The sequence below is a fragment of the Ruditapes philippinarum genome, unplaced genomic scaffold, assembly GCF_026571515.1.
Source record: "Ruditapes philippinarum isolate M1 unplaced genomic scaffold, ASM2657151v2 ctg8192_1_1_1_1, whole genome shotgun sequence".
Taxonomy (NCBI): domain Eukaryota; kingdom Metazoa; phylum Mollusca; class Bivalvia; order Venerida; family Veneridae; genus Ruditapes; species Ruditapes philippinarum.
In genome coordinates this window covers 3,518-24,541 of record NW_026855924.1, presented here as the reverse complement: position 1 = coordinate 24,541, position 21,024 = coordinate 3,518, and the positions used below count along the sequence as shown (strand labels likewise).

General features: G+C 32.0%; 1 protein-coding gene across 1 annotated transcript; it reads right to left on the bottom strand.

Moving 5' to 3' along the window:
• Positions 1-1,126: 1,126 nt before the first annotated feature.
• On the bottom strand, positions 1,127-16,944 carry LOC132744850 (heavy metal-binding protein HIP-like). The gene is made up of 4 exons (XM_060733640.1): positions 16,605-16,944; positions 7,217-7,372; positions 4,946-5,146; positions 1,127-2,754 (listed from the first exon to the last, which is right to left on the bottom strand). The coding sequence occupies exons 1-4, from the start codon at positions 16,639-16,641 to the stop codon at positions 2,357-2,359; spliced, it is 792 nt and encodes a 263-aa protein (XP_060589623.1). The 5' UTR covers positions 16,642-16,944; the 3' UTR covers positions 1,127-2,356.
• Positions 16,945-21,024: the final 4,080 nt, after the last annotated feature.

Below are 21,024 nucleotides of genomic sequence, written 5' to 3'. Positions count from 1 at the left end.
TAAACTTCTCCATAGTTGTCATTGTGTGAAATTGTGGGTTTTTGACACTCACTTTTTCAAATAGATCTACACGAATATCTTCATACATAAAACATTCCCTTAGAGCATGAAATCCACTTTCTACTTTGTCATTACAAAAAGGACAAAGCATTTCATTTACTGGTAGGCGTTCATATCTACCTGTCTCTATTCTTGGTGGTGCAGTTCCACATCTGAACTTAGCAAAAGCGGACCTGTGGCAATGCAGTAGTATTGTTCAGAGGCGCATTTTTAGTAGAAGAAGGCATTGCCTGGAAGTTTCTCACAGTCATGAGATATACCAGTGTAGACAAATTAGGTTTAAATGACCATTGTTATTGTAAGAGTGTATGTTCTGATGTTCACTTAATTGTTCATGAAATACATAGACATTTTTAATTTCTTAAATGATTTGATGAGAAACGCTTTCAAAATCGTGAAGTTTACTTACAAAGCCCCTTTTGCAAGCAGAACATCCTCAATATAAGAAAAGTTTAACACATCCTGACAAGGTAATGTTTATTTGATACAATTTTATACAATTATACAGTTCAACAATATATATACAACATTGATAAAAAGTGCAGGAACAAGATAAATTATACTTGAAAATAACTGACATTAAGTGGTTTTTCTCAATCTTAAATTGGAAAAATCAGTTAATGTCGGTTATTTTATATATCATGATCGTGAAAGCTACTATCCTGACTACCGAATAATATTCCAAAACAACAAAATCACTATTACACTCGAGAATTTATTCTGATTTAAACAACATTGAAAGAAATATAGCCTGTCCAGTCTCGAGTTTTATTCAAATTATTCTGGGCAATCTTGTTTATTTTTTCTTTAAATCTGTGCAGGTCTTTTCATTTAATCTCTGAAGAGTATTTATAAAAATGTCTATAATATCGGCGATAACGACTTGCCTATAAATAAAAAGATGCAGATCAACATCTGACTGGCTTTTCATACAATCTGATCAGACTCTAAACTGTGGAAAAAAGGATGAAAAAGACACACATATTTTTCTGAATGAGATACCCAAAAGTGGGTTTCCATAAAAAAAAAACAAAAAAAAAAAAACCAACAACAAAAAAAAAAAAATAAAAAAAAATGCATGTATATGGTAGCGACTAAAACAATCGTATATCAAGGAAGTAATCTTGTTTTTTTAATGAATGTTTAAAATTGTGTTCATATGTATATATGATTTAGCCTACCACAAAGCACTTAAAATATGCATGAATTATGCAGATTATGTCAAAATATGCCAAAAACAGTTCTTCCTTTATTAGGAACGGTTAATCGAAAAGTCAATAAATTCAGTCATATTCTCCTGAAACATGTAAAATTATAAATACGAAGCGGGTATATTTAAACAGTACATTGCTTATAAACTCCTAATATATTGTTCGAAAGGTTATTTACTCAGTTGGTGCGCAGCTTTAATCATTCATAATAATAATGTTTGTTCAAGACATGCTTAAATTTAGAGAAAAAAAATGAATGCGTGGATATATAATATAAATGTCTTAGAAGTTTATATGAAAACAATCTTAGACAATCTAAGACAATCTAAGATATCATTAGTCCATTTACTATAATGTAATTGGACTCAAATAAAACAAAGAGTTTTACATATATGAGTGTTTCGTTAGTTTAAAGGTCCAATGATATTTTATTCAAAAATGTAAAAAGAGTAAACCTGTGATGTTGTTGACATAACTTATGAGCATTGTTTGAAAGAGTTATAACTTATATAGAATGACTCTGTTCTTTAACACACATTGGTACACTACGTAAATAAAATAAAATGTATCGCGGAAGAAATCTTAATAAGGACTTTAAAAGTTTTGCAATGATTTCGTTCACATAAAAAATATATCTATATTCGAATACTTTTCAAACAAAAAAAATGTAAAGTGCAAGTAGCGTAGATATAGCTTTTACATTTCAAGGATATATTAATCGTCACTATCCACATGGAACTTTGCATGTTGTACATAATATGACAGAATGAACAATTATTTTACAATATTTCTACCTATTTACTAACATATAATAGTAAGGGTCATTTCTCCATATATGGACACGTTATAACAAGTATATGGATTAAGTGATTAAATCTTTGTTTAATCACTTTATATTTACACGTTTGGCAACATGCTTCTACCAATCATATAATTTTTCAAACTTTCGTGAAAATCAACAGGAAGCAAGAAGCAGGGGCCGGTTTATTTTATTAACATTTAAATAGAATGAAGTAAGATCACGTCTTACTTCAATGTTCAGTATTTCTCAAACTCGACATTTACATCGAGAATGTGATGTATGATTATATGCTTTGTATCAGGACACCAGAGAAAGAACAATAATCATCGTTATAATCATCTAATTGAGAGAAAGACATTCCACCCACTCGAACATTTTCACCTTTTTTAACTAAGGCCACGGCACTGAAAGATGTACACTTTGCATCTGTAGCTCTGGCTGGGATAGTAAACTCTCCGGTAACAATCCATTTTGAGTTAATTTTAATGTAATAGTTTATATCGTCTACAGTTTTATTGCCGCAAATGTGTGCATTAAACTGATAAATCCCGTCAATTGGCGGTGTGAAAATCCCCGTGTCTTTGTTGTAGGCATCGCCTTTGTTTAGTATAATGTTGGAGAATTTTATGGCATCAGAACCAGTGTAATTTACTGCATCCGCCACATTGAATGCTATAGTCTCTAAAAAAGAGGTTCATATTTACTACTTAGATCACAACAACAATTTATCACAATTAAAAAATAGCTATTGAAGACTGTAAAAATATCGCCAAAGTATTAAACACAAATAGTTTATTTAAATTTTAAACTGATGCCATTTTCTTAACAGGGAATAATTATTCTTTTCTGAGGCAGAATGTGCCTGTAAGTGTCAGCAATATATAACAGATATTTATACACATAAATATACATAATCAAATATTTAATTTTATTTCATTTGTAAACAAGAAAAGCATTGATGCGAAACATTAAAGGGCGTCCAAGCAAGAAAGGCAGCAAGTGAAGATGAACTAGTTGACATCTGATAACCAGATATTCTTATAAACTTTTCAATGGTTAATTGGTTTAAACCAGAATTATATATCATTTATGAATGGGCGGACGAAAGACTTTATTCGTCATGAACTTTGGTAGGCATGCTAGAGATTTGAACATTAAATGCTTTTTTCCCCACAGGAATTCAATATTTACGATAATACCCAAAATATAAGGTCTATAATATCAAAAATATACACGCTATATGGTATAAGTTTATTTATACTATATAAGGGGTATTGTTTGGATATTATCATTAATTTTGGTTATTTGATAAAATTACAAGTTCCTGTGGTATTTTCTTTGGAACATACAAAAAAGTAGTCAAAATGAACAGTGTCTGTTGATTGATTTATTGGGAGATAAATCTACTATTTTAATGAATTACTTCAAAAACCTCGTCTGACCCACCAGTGTGTTTACATTTCTATCAATAAACCCATTACAAATCATGTTAAAATTGCAGACGAAAGTTTCTGTTGTTAAAATATCACAATATTCTGGAAATCAACATTCAACTCAAACTACCATAAAATCGTTTGTCTTCAAACAAAATATAGATAAATCAGGGTCAATTTTAGCTAAAGAGACTTGAACAGCGAATAGGTTTTATAGTATACTACTGCTAGAGCTGTTAACTGTCGCATACCATCAAAATAAAGCGACATTTAAAGTTTTGAACTAGGTCGATGTCTATTTAAATATTCACGGTAAAGTGTCATAAGTGCAATCAGGGCATTAAAAAAGAAAACCGGACAGAACCTTGGCAAAAGATAATTTCAAAATGATAATACTACTTAAGTTTGAACAGTTTATTGAAAATGCTGGGCCTCTAAGAGACATTAGTCACATATAAAGAGTGCAATTAATTGTTTGAATATGTTTGCATTTCATTTCCTGCAAAATTCTCCAGTTCGTTATTTATTACCATAGCGCGACAAGAATGACGTCGACCGTTTTGTTTAACTAAAACTACTTCTATAAATAAATTTTCGAACTTTCACAATGTTTAGGTCATCATTCTATTTATAGGTGCAGTAATAACATACATAATAACCCACTGTGTACTACAAAATGATTAATAAAAAACCGAAGAGCGCGACGTATTGACTGAGAAGATAATTGCATTTGTATATGTTTGCATTGCGAAATTCTACAGTTCGTTATTCATGGTACATATCCCGACATATGTCATTGTTGATTATCAAACACCCTCATACCAATCGGAATGATCGACTATTATGGCCGACGAAAAGTCCCGAGAAGTTGCAATTGCCCATTTTCATTCCATAAATGGCGTCGCGCTTTGACGCGGACGCCAATGATGTTTGAAGTTTACAAATAAGTTGTTCTGGCCGAACAGAGGAGAAATCATAAAGTGTATTCTAGACATTCAAGACATTGCTTATGTCTTTCGTGTTGATGTTGTAACTTATAAACATAAAACTAAAATATTCTGTTATTTAGTTGGTTGAAACTATGACAATGTTGATATAACTGTAAATTAATTTGTAAGGTACAATAAAAATGACATATCGCGGACAAAAAGGAAATGTTTTCTTACGGACCTCTCCACAAATGCATCAATCGATTGATGCACAAACACTTGGTCATTGGTATCATTTTAATAGTTTATCAGATGTATTAAAATTAAAAATCACTTTAGATTAGGCAAATGAAATTTTATAGAAAAGGCTTTGCGTTATTTGAAAAGTTATTTATATTTATTGGCGCTTGATTTATAATATACATTTTTGATTTGGTTTTTCATTTCATTTCATTTTCATTAATTTAACAGAACAATCAACATGATATAGATAAAATAAATTAGACTAACGTGTTTTCTTCTCCGTTGCTTGATCCAACTCTTTCATTTGCTTTTCTAAAGCCGCAAGTCTTTTGGACAGATCTGAAAGACCATCCTTGCAAGTGGTTTTGACTTCATCTGTTACTGCCTTTAGGACATCTAAACCGGAAGTGCTCTTCTCCACGTCTTTCTTAATATTTGCCACAACTACTGAAACGTTTCTCATGCTTTCTAAAATAACAAATCTAGAGCTATTAATGAAGGTGATTCATACACCCACCTTAAACCAAATAAGATTAGAATTTGGAATGTGAGCCTATATTAGTTACTTATTTTAAATTAGAGTCATAATCACTGAAGGTGATTAATTGATTGATATCCTCAATATACCATCTTGTTACTGCAATGATAACAAGGTCAAATAAAGGATGCATTAAAATTGTTTAATTTCAAGGTAAAGAAAAGTGTTTTCAAATTGCAAAATTTTGTCCACCAAACCGTGAAGTTCTTTTGTTTGTAACTTTTATAATTTGGAAAAAGTCACAGCTTTTCCTTTTATTAATTGGGCTGTTGCCAAACTCAACCGGACTTCTTTTTCATAAAAAAATTGTTCCTATTTAATACTCAATATTAATCCGCTTTCAACTTAAGGAGTTATCTTCTAGAAACTGCATATAATGCAAAACTGAAATCGAAAAAGTGCCACCATTGATTGAAAAAAATACTTTGAAGCTAAATTCATACTATTTTATCATGTTATACCCTTGTACAAAAATTGTGTAAGTGAATCACATATTTAACGACTTAACATCTGAAAATTATGTTTTAATGTTGTAAATGGGTCATCATTGAGTGGCTCACAATTTTAGTTAAAATGCGTCACCAAATGTAAGAACAATCCAAGGCTTCATCACAAAGTTTACACATGGAGACCAATGCAAGAAGGAGACAAAGAAGATGTCATAAGTATGTGAAAAAGTAGTGGTCTGAAACCAAATTTGAATTCAACCTGTATTATATGATGTTTTATATGTGTACGAAAAATTATCCAAATATATTGCCTTATTAAAGAGTTATAAAAGGGGTTATAACTTTAGAAAAAATGAGGACTTGACCTGTTTTATGATGTTACATCTGTGAATAAAAAAATATTAAATCGATTGCCTCGTTCAAGAGTTTTCAATTTGACACACAGGCGGACGTACTCACAAAATGGTACTTATGTGACTTTTCCTTTGATCTTTAAAAACGGGATGAATAGGCTCAAAGAGAATTTACTGTTACCCATTGTTCTCCAAGTTTGGGTTTGTACGGACTGACGGATGGACGGACGGACCGACTTACGAACTGGCCTTGAAGTTATAAAACTTTTTTCTGTGTTCAGCCTCAAATCTCAGGATTTTAATTAGTCAGTGAACATTGTGTGGCTGTTTCTGACCAATTAAATACCTGAGATCTGAGTTTCAGCTTAGAAAATTTGTTTATAACCCTGGAACCTAGTTCAACCCTAAACTTCGTTTGTGGGGTCTATAAATATTTTAGTAAGAAAGAAAAAAAAACATACTAAAGTACCTGCATTAAAAGCAAAATGTACGCAAATTTTCGTTACATGAACAGAAGATGACACAAGCTGCGCGAAATTATCGCTAACCCTACAAATGTTTGGTGGCGCTTTAACTTGTGTTTATATATTATTCACATGCATTAAATAAAAGAAGCACACTTGTAAATCATTTTGCAAATTTGGCAATGCATGTATTTGAATAATGTTTATTTTTAAAAAGTATATAATGTATTTTGTCACCCTATTTGTTTGTTAAATGTGTTTACATCGACACTGTTAAGGTCATATAAAAACTTTCCAGTTTTACCGGTGGAAGAAGATCTCAAATCATTCGTCTGTCTTGCCAAATTTTTAGACAGGTCTGAAAGTCCATCCTCACACTTTTTGTTGATCTCATCTGTAACTACCTTTAAGTTGTCTAAACCGGAAGTACTCTCCTCAAGGTCATTAATGATGCTTCCTACAACTTCTGTCATATTTTTCATGCTCTCTGTGGCAATAAGAAGTGAAACTAGAATACTATGCAAGAATGAAAACAATGAAGATTTATGAATATAATGACTTTGATTGAATGAAAATAAAGGAAACGATTGTAACAAGTTTTCTTTATGGCAATTGTGGCTTCAGAACATGTTCTGAGATGTTGCCTTGACAAATATTTTATTTTCACCCTATTTAGTTGTTAAATGTGTTCACATCGACACTGTTAAGGTCATATCTAAACTTTCCAGCTTTACCTGTGGAAGAAGATCTCAAATCATTCGTCTGTCTTTCCAAATTTTTAGACAGGTCTGAAAGTCCATCCTCACACTTTTTGTTGATCTCATCTGTAATCACCTTTATGTTATCTAAACCGGAAGTACTCTCAACTTCAGTCAAATTTCTCATGCTCTCTGTAGCAATAAAAAGTGAAACTTAAATACTATATAAGAGTAAAAACAATGAAGATTTATGAATATATTAGCTTTGATTGAATGAAAATTAAGGAACGATTGTAACAAAGTTTTCGTTCTGAGATGTTGCCTTGACAAATATTTTATTTTCTTTCCGAAAATAGGCAAAGTTTGCCCTTATATATAGAAATTATTCCAAACTAATAAAATATTGGGGTTTTTCATTTGAGTTAGTTTTTATTAGTCATTTTGTCAACTAAGGCCCAGTTTGCGCAGTTTGTCACAGTAGAATATGTAGATTCTTATTTACTATACGAAGGGAATTTTTTGTAAAATAAATAGTTTTTAGAATATTTCGATTATCGACGCATGAAATGTACTGTATTAAATAATATTTTCAATACGTAATAATCTCAATAATTCAAATCAGTATAATAATTAAAACATACTATTATCTTATTCACGTATATGGCTGCATGTTATTTTATTTATTTTTTTTCCATTAAACTACACACGCGGTTTTACATTCACGGAGGAGAATGCTGCACATTTTATATGTGTAAGTCAGGACACCATGTCATGAACCGCCTCTGTGATCGAGTGGTTTTAGTCGATGACTTCTAATCCAGTTACATCTCTGGCGTGGGTTCGATCCTCGGGAGATGCTTTGGTAGTTTAGCGCGGAGGAAGGAAGTCTAGTACTGGTGTAACTCTCCAGGAACGATGGTTAGGAAACTCCCCGCCTAAATGACTGAAATACTGTTGGGAAAAGGCGTAAAATGAAACAAACAAACAAAACCATGACATGCACGTAAACAAACAGGTTCCTACAATAACAGACCTGGACCCGTCCGTGTTCAAAAAGGACAGCGCGTTCATAATACAAATTAAAAAACTACACAGATAGAATACACACGCACGCACGCACGCACGCACGCTAACGCACACGCACACGCACACGCACACGCACACACACACACACACACACACACACACAAATCAAAACGTTTTGCACGAGTTAAGAGAGAAATGGCAATTTTAAAATAAGAAAAGAAAAAATATTAAAGTGGCTTAACCAGTTTTCGAACCTACGAGTGTTCGTCTATATTCTTGAAGTGACAGCCCTAAATGACTGCCCTAAATGACTGTGCTAAGAGGGATTTGTAATTTAAACCATTTAACAACTGGTTATATTCATTCATTTCGATTTACAGATAGATAGCAACGTTTATGGAATTTACCTACTAAAGGGTCAAATGCAAGAGTGCCAGGTCAATGTTGTTTGACAATACCAGTAAATGGTACATAAAAAATGTAAAAATGCTGACTTGCAAACTTACTACGATATTTTGGGATAAAACTGAGGAGTGTTAATCATGTAGATAGTCGAATCAAAGTTTAGATAAATTCTCAGATGAAAGTCAATATCTGGATCAACTGTGAAATGTCCATATCTTCATTTATTTTGTAAAGTAATATCAAATGTATTCTAAAACTTCAATGCTATTTCAAGTATTCAATATTAAATATTAGGTCTATGATGATACTTTTTAAGTGATTATTTTTGATCCCATCCTTGAATTTTAATGAAAAGGGAGCATGGTAATTTCATTAACATGACATCGCACCAGCACGAAAAGATGACGAAATCTATTTGTTTAATAAAAAAAGAAATTACGAAACGCAAAATACAGAATCAGACGCAAGAATAGCGCTAATTCACCTTATATTCATGCATTAACATTTGAAGAAGCTCTAGGACTCGCAGACTCGAGCTTTAAATGCGTCGTCGTGCTTCCTCTGATGCTTAAGTACAAAAAAGTTGTATTAATCTTTATTTTGGTATAATCTATGTGAATCAAATAGCATTCTTATTCTCTCCAGATATGACCACAGGAGCTTGAAATCAACGTGATTGTACAGTTTTTTTTAGTATTTTTTGTGTGTTTTTTTTTTCTTTTTTTTATTCACTATAATTCGACAGTTATTGCTTAATCACACCCTTCTAAAATGTCTACACTGAGGTCCAAAGTCATGCCAGTTGCCACAAAGATCAAATGAGGCAAATAAACGGGCAAAATTTACAAATTATAATAAAGAGATAATGGTAGTCTCGAATTTAATTGAAAATCATTTTTTGTGCGATTCTTAGCCTATAGCCCGATTTGATTTAAATACCTTTATATTAAACGTTTTTTTATTTTTGTGTCATTTTGCATAATTACAAACTGGAATTTATTAGTTTTGACATATATGATAAGCGGATGTTCTTAAAGTTTCCACACAGGTTATCGGTCAGGTCCTATAAATAATAACTCGCGAAAATAAATATTGCTTGTCCCATCATTTAATTTTTTTAGATGAGTCCTTTTAAATACATGTTATAATACATAAACGAAAATTGTTTTCTTCATAAAATGTACACATACGCATGTTTTCAGATACTATGCTTTCATTTGCCATGGTCTCACTTAAAATGTCCGTCTGTCTTTCAAAATTGTCTATCTTGCCTTGCTGCTCCGAGTATCTGTCCAATAATTCGCTATTATTTCCCTATATGTCAATTATTAAATCCATAACATTAGAAACATTCTTTCCACAAAGAATTCCATGCAAACCATGAAAACTTTGAACAAACAGGCTCCACGGGAACTGCTCTAATTAACATAAACATTTACATATGAAAAGCACTGCAAAATGTAACATTTTGAAAACATATTTCCAAAACTTGCCATTTTGACACATATCTTTCATAATTCAATACATGTACTCTAAAGGGTGCCTTACATAAGAAGGTAAAGCAATTAGCATTTTTTCTTTAATACCTGTTCGACAATTCGCTTTTATTGAGCATTTGAAATTTAAGCTCTGCAAGTCATCTCAATGAGACTAAAAATTTGCCAAAGTATTTTGAAAATGCTTCAACAAAAATACTCAGGCACGATATTGCCATGGACGGACAGCCGAACATATTTTATAACGATCTGTGGTATAACATATAATACAACCCTTAGAGCTTATAAAAAACCTACAAATTAGACTGGTAATATTATGACACTATTTAGTAATGGTTAGGTGGATTCTGCTATCCAATCGTTCCAAAAGAACTGTTCGGGACTATATGGCACTGGAAAATAGTGTTGAATGTTTTTGTCTGTCCGTCTGTTTTTCTTTGCGTTAGTTATTAGTTTCATGTCAATCAATGTCACACAAACATACATATAGGATAATAATGCCAACATTAAATCTTCTTGCCCCCCAAAGTGTTGTTTTTGTAAAACCTACGTGTCACATTATATTCTTTTATAACAGATCTACATGGCTGTCTATTGAGACAATATAAAGGTAACGTTAAACTATATCAATTCGGTCACAATCGCTTTAGCACTGTGTACGATATGTTAAATAATCACATTATAACGTAACTATTCTAAAGCTATGCCATATAAACATAAAAATAAAATTTTTATAAATAGATCTACAGACATCTAGAGACATACAAGTGTATAGACTTTCTGGTAAACATCTATCAAAATGCAGCCGGATAACCTTGAACCCCTGACAAAACACTCGTAGTTTAGGTACCATAAAAAAGAGAATTCCAAGGAAAATTTTAAGCTGATAAAACTAATTTCATCTATTCAAACGACACTTGACATATTTTCCTTGAAACATAAAACACTTTTAGGGTTAACTTACTTAAACAATTAAACAATAATCACAATTATTCTTTTGGTTTTTATTTTATTTCCTGTGTCAAGATGTTTTCCAAGTATTTCTTAAAACAATAGAAACACGTTGCGGCTGATTTAAATACATTGGGAATGAAGACTTTTATGACAATAGAATAAGGAAGATATATCACATCATGTGGATATCATTGCACTCCAAATAAAAGTATTTAATTAAGAAACAATTGCTCTGTGTAGTAGATGTGTGTGTGTCAGACGCTTGAAGTTGTTGAAATAACATCCTGCTTTATATAGAATTAAGGAAGGGGGGGGGGGTAACCAACATATTTTTGTCCTGTTTCTTATTTGATGTTAAACTCTTTTCTTGAAATACCAGTTTTGGTCACAAGTGGCTCTGAGTATGCGACATCTTAAAATGTTGAAAGAAGCGGGAAATTGATGATAATTATGTAAATACTGAGTGAAAATTGATTGATTCTGATTTAGTGAGCTACTCTCAGTAAAAGTAGAATTAGTAAACTAATAATAGTGTTGCTCTTTAATAACTGTCGTTGACTGTGAGGCCACTTTGCTATGTCATCTGTTTAGGTATTTTGTATTAATAAAAGTCTGATGTATAACAACTTAGGTTGGAAACCTTGTTATTTCTCTTATGCAATACGTATTAGAATTTACACCACAGGCACAGATATATACTGTATCATAGGCACAATTTTATAAATATGCTCGACACTCAAACACATGCAGAGAGAAAATGACCAAAAACAAATGCTAATCAATAAAGCACTTATATAAATTGTTCTATGCAATTCGCTGCGCATCGGTATATTTCCTTTCGGTGGTGCATCAAGGTCAGATGGTTTGACTTCTTTATCATTCCGGGTTGTTAAATGTAGGAAATGTAAAGACAAGTAGAGATTTTGATGCTAAAGCATCAAGTCGCCGGATAGAAAATGATTGTATCATCATAAATATAAAAGAATATCAGTTTAATTAATGGTTCAGGTATAAAGAAAAGAGGAACAATATGTTGAGTAACTGTTTATTCACAATAAAACACCATACATGTATATGAAGCAAACTTGCTTAGCAATATTGTCAAGGAACTGCTATGATTATTATATAAGCAAGTATTTCGTTAGTTTACGTAACTTATTATGATTTATGCTAAAGATTTTATCGATTGTATAGATCTCGATATTAAATCAATTAATATTGCTTGATGGCCTACAGGTGGTAAGTAGGACGAAGTTGTGCCCTAGTAGGCCAAGTTCGAATCTTTGAAAATACCTTTTGCAGTTTTCATAAAACTATTTTTTTTATTATTTCTTTTAACTATATGAAACATAAGTTGATAAATTGTGTTTCATTTCTAGCATTTTTTTTATTTCATAATTTTGATTAATTTGGAAGGCGAGTGATATTCTTGTAATTCTACTTGTAATTCTACCTTATACATATAATATACCGATATACCAGACATCGAAATCCGTTTTGTATACTTCAGAATCGAATATTTGAAAAAATATATGTTTTAATTATTGCATGAAACAATGCAATTCTACCGTAAAAGTGGTATCTGCATAAAAAATATTTTTTTTTGCACTATCTAAAAAATAAATTATTTAGTTGAAATCAATATTCCTGTCGTTACATACGATATAGTAAACGTTTAATTGCCTTTCAGTTCGATAAAATATTAACAAAAAGATATTTTATTAGTTTTCTTTATTATGTATCTAATACGATCCGTCATACCGTTTTGGTAACCTGCGCGACGGAAATCGACGGAATATAACGAAGACGACGATTACCACTATTTATTTCAATAAATGTGCCTCTTTAGCATAAATCTATTTTGTGATGTTCAACCTAAACTAAACTATTGAACGTTGACAGAAAGGGCCAAGTTTAACCCTTTACCAAGAAAAAATGAAAAGGTTTTGAAAATTTATTTAATTCTTTAATGTGCTAATTATGAGTATACAGACCTTTCTAATGATATAAAATATGAAACTGATTAATGAAAGATAACTTTGTAATTATTTATACATTTGCATCTAATTAGCCGCCATACCGTTTTCCAACTATTCACAAGTTATTTGCATGTCTTATCAGCAATCTGTTACTATTAATAGATTCTATAACACTAACATTACAACGGGTAGTCACGTGATTCTTACAATAGAACAGGGAAGAATCTGTTTATAATAAGATAAAATAATGAAATATAATAGGTCTCATAAGATATAAACAACCAAATAATTTAAATGTGTCATTTCAAATATCATTCATGATTTATCAATCATAAAATAGCAACGCTTGACACTTAGAAAAAAATAAAAGTATCCCTAAATTCAATCACTGGTCCATAGGGATACGTTATTAATTCATTTTATGAAAATTGTAATGTTGCTTTTTAAGATGTCAACATTTGTATATTTCCTTTCATTTAGCAATGTTACTTTATTTTTGAATTTTTAAGATTATGAAAAATAATTGTGGTCCTTAATTGTTCAGTAATTGATTTGTTTTTATATTCAGATTTTAAGGCCTTCTCCTACCATAGATATAATATTAAACTGTTACAAATATAGTCGCCGGTTTCTACCGGCGACTAATAAAGGGCACTATTTATGTTCTTACTTTACTGCGAATTTTAACTGGAATGGTGCATTTTTCAACAAGAAACAACTCAAAATCGATATCTGTTCACATACAAAAATACTTCAGTAATAAAACAAAATAGTTTGTTCAACGTGGACTATTCTAGGCAGCACACCACACTAAACGAAGCCACAGCTTCGAATGGCCAGGGAGGATTTCATGGATATAGTGACTATTGTGGATTTAAATGACTGGTTGTCTTTAAAATGCATTTTCAGCATGAAATTTGTTTTTGTGACATGTAATATGTTCATTGGCAAATTCGAAAACATGGTTAGAAATCACATACTGATAATTATAGATCTCAAGGCCGCCATTGTTTGTAAACATTGCTTTTAAACAGCATGCTCGGTGAAAACAAGTAATTTTACAGGGGGGTACAAACTTTCAGCAATAGCAAAAAATCTACAAGGCCAAGCACCTATTTCTTTGTGATATTTTGCATGTATAGGGAGTTGCTAAAGCAGTGACAGAGTTTCTGTAGCCCGTATATTTGCAGGTATTTTTGCCGTAGGGACGAAATATGTTGTTTTGGGTCTCGGACCACTATATATTTTTGGCTTTTACGGAATGAATTGGAATTTTTTTAACTGCCTGACTGTTGCACATGGGATGATTTCATTACAGATTTGCAATGTTATGACATATATGTTCTTAACAAAATGTGTTTTCTTTTTCCAGTTTGTGTAGCTTGGTATCAGATTTATCAGACATATTGCTTGTAGGAAATTGACGGCAGAAACTTGAAATTTAGTGTGGAGTGCTACCTTATTCTATGATAACACCTGTCAAATGAGTTTTGAATTGAAGGATAATGGCAGCGAAAATCAGACATCTATTTGTATATATAATTATATTGTTGAACACCAAATAAACACGTTCTTTTTTAAGAAAAAGGTTTTACTCGATTGATTGAAAGGTGCGTTATATGTCAAGTTAAAGGCTTAAAAATAATGGCATCGTGCCAACCGCACTACGTTACAATCGAATCCACTGCCGTCTGCGTTGTAATCATTTTTTGTCATTAATTTTATAAACAGGCAATTATAATTTCAAAATATACAAAAAATGGTTGTTTTGCATAAGTATTATTCATACGATGCTATGCCGTTATATGTAGGTGTCGTTTTGCACACATTTGTACCTGTCTTTACCACAATTCGGCAAAAGTGGCGTCCCCTTGTCAAACTGTACAGAAGTGTTTGGATAAATGGCAATAAATTGCATGATGTGCGTATAATAAGTTGGAAGAGTACATATGGGGGCTCCAGTCTCACTATGTGTTTCCCGTAAAACGTTAAAACATAAAACAAAATTCAATCATAAATTTTCTGACAACAGCAAACGCCCAATTTTTATCCACCGCTGCTGCGATGAACACTCCACCGCCGCTGCGATGGACCCACCCCTTCTGCGAAAGCCATTGCCAGTGTGTACCATTTTGAACATTGTTAATACTTGTCAGCACTTTGAATAGGTAGTCGCACAAGGAGTCGTGCATATTGATTTTCGCGAGTGGGTTGATCGCCATTCTACTTTTGTACACCACGCTAGCTGCATGTGCAAACAAAAGGTTATATAAGATGGGAATTATCTATTTCTTGGTTTTTTTTTAGTTAATTGGAGTTAAAGAGTTGTAGTTCCTTTTAAACTGTTGCTAGGGCCTAATTTTAGTTTAATTGATTCAATTATCATTCTTCACTTGGACTTCTTTTTTATTCTTCACTTGGACCTCTTTTTTATTATACAAGCATATAGTTCTAAACGACAGACATTTTCAGCGACAGATTTCTAGTTTTTGTAAGCCAGAGTTATTTCCTAACAATGTCACCAAGCACTACTGTACATGTATGACCGAGTGAACCGTGTACTGACATTTTGCTCCTCCTTTAACTTCGGAACAAATTACCTATTATTCGTAATTTGAGCTTACCCGTAGACTGACGAAAATAGCCGATATACTTCTATTGTTCGCAGATACAGAAGTTCTTATTTTTGAACAATTAAACAAATCTTCAACATCTGCAAAAAGACCTCTCGCGTGCTTTTTTTAAAAAACGCAAACTTGTTATGCTCATTATCAGTATTATGACGTTCTACCAACGTCGTTACATTACTCCCCCCCCCGAGGAGTTTCGTCACAGTTTCGTCACGAGATTCACCTAGGAAATCATAGGGTATGGCAACTCCAGTCCAGTAGTTGTCTACATCCGGAATGTAACGGTTTAAGGCACACAAATCCTGTCGGTGAAAATCTTGCTCACCACCAAGAGTGGTTTGTGTCCTTATATATTGGAAACATTCTCTTATGCAAATTTACCAACTATAGTTTTGACATATTATTATGCTCATTATCAGTATTATGACGTTCTACCAACGTCATACAACGGTAGCAAAATGTAAACAAAGTACATGTAGTATTTTGACTTCCATAAAAAATACTAATTCACTATAATTATAGAATTTGCCAACAGAGCAAAAGTAGCAGGAGAGAGTTGTATGGCTGATAGTTTTTTTTTAAAAATTGTAATAAGATACAAAAAATAAACCAGAATCAGTTAATAAATTATACTTATAGCTGTCTCAGCAAAAACATTATTTTGAGTTTTCAAGAACCGATACAATAGCAGCTTTCGATCATTTCCGTCACCATCCGGTAATTTATGAGTAAAGTTATAATATTGGAGTCTCAATTTTAAACAATATAACACAAAACAAAAAACAATATGTTCGTACTATATTTGTCTGGTGTTTCTTATAATTAAGCCATAAACAAACAAAAAATAAAGATTATATGCTTATTTGTTTAATATAGCTGTTATCATCCAACAGACTTGCGGCAAATTCGATAAAGAAAAATCGTTAGTACTGACCTTTACTATTTGAAGCCTTTGAAACGTTTAAACACATGTATAAAGAAACAGATACTGCGATAATCAACAGTCCATTTAAAATTGAATTTACGAGGGTACACCATACCAAAAGTGTACACTTCTTGGCTGAAGGAGTAGTTTTATCTGCAAGCTCCCTTGTACCATGTTGAAGAGTTTCGTAAATGTTGTCTTGTTCAGTCCGATTTTTTCACTCCATACTTACATTCAAATTATCATACATTCCCGGTTACTATTAAAACTAAATGAAGTCAAATTTATTTATTCAGTGCTCCATACAGGATACAAACATTACAAAGTTTATATATTTGAATTACTTAGTTAATTTAAAATTGTTATTCATAATTCATTGAACCTCTTATAGGTTTTAAGTAGAAATTGTTATTCTTTGAACACTTGAAACATAAGCATACTTAGGTTTGCGGCTGTTTCAACTTCCTAGTGAAAGTTCATGAATAATAAGGACTTGGTAATAAATTTAGGGCAATTGAGTTATTAAGTTCGACCTCCGATTTTTGTGACAAAGAGACTTGTTATTGTTGTTTTTAAAGTTTTTTTAACACTAAAACTTGTTGCATTAGTTTTTAAAAACGTCAATATGTGAACTAAAAATACTTTGACTTTCAATTAAGAAAAGAACGGAGCCCTTAAGGTGACATTTTCCACACTTTATTTCCCGGAACTTAATTCGTTTTTACGAAATAATATTTCGTAATTACGAAATATTAATTCGTATTTACGAAATATTAATTTGTTTTTACGAAATATTTATTCGTAATTACGAAATATTAATTCCCTTGGCTTTATTAAAAGAAATGTCATCACTAAAAATGAGAAAGTAAAAGAACTAGCATACAAGTCCCTGGTCCGCCCACAGGTTGAATATGCCTCATCTATTTGGTCTCCTTATACTAAAACCAATATTGACAAAGTTGAGATGATCCAGAGACGTGCAATAAGATGGGTTAAAAGGGATTACTCCCCTCACTCTAGTGTCACAGCCATGCAGGAAGAACTGGGCTGGCGATCCCTTGAACATCGCAGACTGGACTGTAGACTGATAGGTTTTATAAGATATACCATAACCTAGTTGCAATTAATCTCCCAACTTATGTTCAAACCCCACATAGATTAACCAGACATATGCATCCCTTATCCCTACGTCAAATACAGGTATCCTCCGACTACCATAAGTACTCTTTCTTCCCTCATAGCATTATACTATGGAATAACCTCCCTAGTAACATTGCCACCCTGCCCAACCTGAGTCAGTTCAAACAGGCAGTGGTGGGTTTGCAGTACTAGTCTTACTCCCAGTGTTTTTAAACTATTTTATCTCTTATCATCTTGTTTCACTATTAACATTTTAACCATGACTAGAATACATTTTCAGTCTCACCTTCCAAGCATGTCAATGTTTGGACTTTTCTTTTTAGCTTTTCTCTTCACCTTTTACTAACAATCCGACGTGCACTAAATTCCTGCCTTTAACACTCGTAAGAGGGGTTGGCAGTATCCAGAGATAGATAATTTCGAAATATTTATTCATAATTACGAATTATTTATTCGTTTTTACGAAATAGTAATTCGTTTTGACGAAATATTATTTCATAATTCAGCCATTCTCCTATAATTGAAGCACTTTTTAATAATTCCTGTCTCCACTTTTAAAATCGTAGTAAAATGTACAGACGAGCTTAAACATTTGTGACAAACATTTAAATAAGTACACTGGGATGTTCTCAGCAGCTTAACTTAAATTTTGTAGCGTGGATGCTCCTCGTTTTTCATTTGTGTTAAACTGAAAAGCAATAGTAACTGCAAAAAATCGCTGTCGCTTGACCAATTAAAGTTTAAGATTGATGAAAAAAATAATCCATTTCCATGTTTTCCAACAAGTTTTTGTCTAAAATCAATACAATATTGATAATTGATTCAGAATTATATAAGAAGTTCAAGAAAGAGACCCTTATTTTCCATGTTTTTTTTAAAATGCTGCAGTCTCCGAAATGCAACTATGGTAACGATTTTAAATTACTTTTAAATATACATTATACCAATCAAATAAAAATTTTGAAATATTTTGTTTTGTATCTCTTTAAATGAAAAAGACAAAAATGAGATGTAATGGTGTCCAATATTAACTGGAAGTCTAACATGATTTGTATTGTGTTTTAAGGTTGCAGCTTTCCGTTACGGAACATATCAAATTTGTTACGGAACATAGCATTCATAATTATGTTTGAATATGATTTTTGTTATGTTTTTTACAATTTATAAAATACCAAAATTGTATTAATATGTCACTTACATAATCTAAAAGTTTTAGAATTACAATTATCATGAAAAAAAAAATATTAATAATGATATTAATATAATAATAACTAGAAATGTGTCCATATGACACTGATGCCCCCACACGCCACTGTTCTGTCAATCTTATGACTCTAGGTCAAATATTTTTTGGACTACATGTGCCACAAGTTGAAACTAAAAATTAACAAAGAGCCATAATTCTGTTAAATTTGTTCGCAGCAAAAATTCCTTCCTTTACTACCATCTACACATTAAGGTTGTTCATCCCTGGAAGTTTAAGCAAAATCTGCAATCCGGTTTAAGAGGAGTTGCGTGCACAAAATTTCTACATAGTAATTAATGAAAAAATCAACAAAGGGCCATAATTCTGTTAAATTTGGTTGCAGCAAAAATTCCTTCCTTTACTGCCATCAACACATTAAGGTTGTTCATCCCTGGAAGTTTAAGCAAAATCTGCCATCCGGTTTAAGAGGAGTTGCATTCACAAAATTTCTACATAGTATATAGTGAAAAAATCAACAAAGGGCCATAATTCTGTTAAATTTGGTCGCTGCAAAAATTCCTTCCTTTACTACCATCTACACATTAAGGTTGTTCATCCCTGTAAGTTTAAGCAAAATCTGCCATCCGGTTTAAGAGGAGTTGCGTTCACAAAATTTCTACATAGTAGCTAGTGAAAAAATCAACAAAGGGCCATAATTCTGTCAAATTTGGTTGCAGCAAAAATTCCTTCCATTACTGCCATCAACACATTAAGGTTGTTCATCCCTGGAAGTTTAAGCAAAATCTGCCATCCGGTTTAAGAGGAGTTGCATTCACAAAATTTCTACATAGTATATAGTGAAAAAATCAACAAAGGGCCATAATTCTTTCAAATTTGGTCGCAGCAAAAATTCCTTCTTTAACTACCATCTACACATTAAGGTTGTTCATCCCTGTAAGTTTAAGCAAAATCTGCCATCCGGTTTAAGAGGAGTTGCGTTCACAAAATTTCAACATAGTATATAGTGAAAAAATCAACAAAGGGCCATAATTCTGTTGAATTTGATCGCAGCAAAAATTCCTTCCTTTACTACCATCTACACATTAAGGTCGTTCATCCCTGTAAGTTTAAGCAAAATTTGACATCCGGTTTAAGAGGAGTTGCGTTCACAAGATTTCGGGACGTACGGACGGACGGACTGACGGACGGATGGACGGACGGACAAGTGCAACGCTATATGCCCCCACATTGTGGGGGCATAAAAATGATTGTTATTATGATAATTGTTATATTATTGATAATAATCATGATAAAAAAAAATAATTTAATTATGTTCATGTATCAAGGTTAATAAGTTTATAATATGCAACGATTTTTTTTTTAGAATGGTGCTTTTAAATGCAGAAATACAAAAGACAAAAGCAGAGAGGGGAAAACAACAAATCATTTAAAAGAGAAAGAAAGCAGAAAAAAGTATGTCCCCACTCAAAAAAGAGCACTGGTGAAGAAAATGTAGAGAGAACTACATGAAACATTATAACAATACAACAAATTTGTGTAAATTAGGCAGAAATAAAGCAAATAAAAGTGAAAGAAAAAAGAATTCTTGTTCATTTTCAGTGAAAAACATAATATTTTATTTTCCGTAACATATGTTCCGTAACAAATATCTTTTCCTGCACTACTCGCTCAATTGTACTTTAGGTACCATAAGAAAGAGAATTCAAAGAAAAATTTTAAGCTGATAAAATTAATTATATCTATTCAAACGACACTTGACATATTGTCATTGAAACAGAAAACTTTCAGGTTTAACTTACTTAGAGCTATTAAACAATAATCACAATTATTCCTTTGGTTGATATTTTATTTCCAGTGTCAAGATGTTTTCCAAGTATTTCTATTAACAATAGAAACATGTCGCGGCTGATTTAAATGAATTAGGAATGAACACTTTTATGACAATAGAATAAGGAAGATATCACATTATGTGGATATCATTGCACTCAAAATAAAAGTATTTAATTAAGAAACAATTGCTCTGTGTAGTAGATGTGTGTGTCAGACTCTTGAAGTTGTTGAAATAACGTCCTAGTTTAAATA

What these genes read in the sequence shown, in the direction of transcription:
- LOC132744850 (XM_060733640.1), bottom strand. Translation starts at nt 16,641, where the DNA reads ATGTGTTTAAACGTTTCAAAGGCTTCAAATAGTAAAG. An exon ending in AAAGGCTTCAAATAGTAAAG is followed by an intron (nt 7,373 to 16,604) that starts GTCAGTACTAAC and finishes TTATTGCTACAG; the next exon opens with AGAGCATGAGAAATTTGACT. An exon ending in AGCAACGGAGAAGAAAACAC is followed by an intron (nt 2,755 to 4,945) that starts GTTAGTCTAATT and finishes CCTCTTTTTTAG; the next exon opens with AGACTATAGCATTCAATGTG.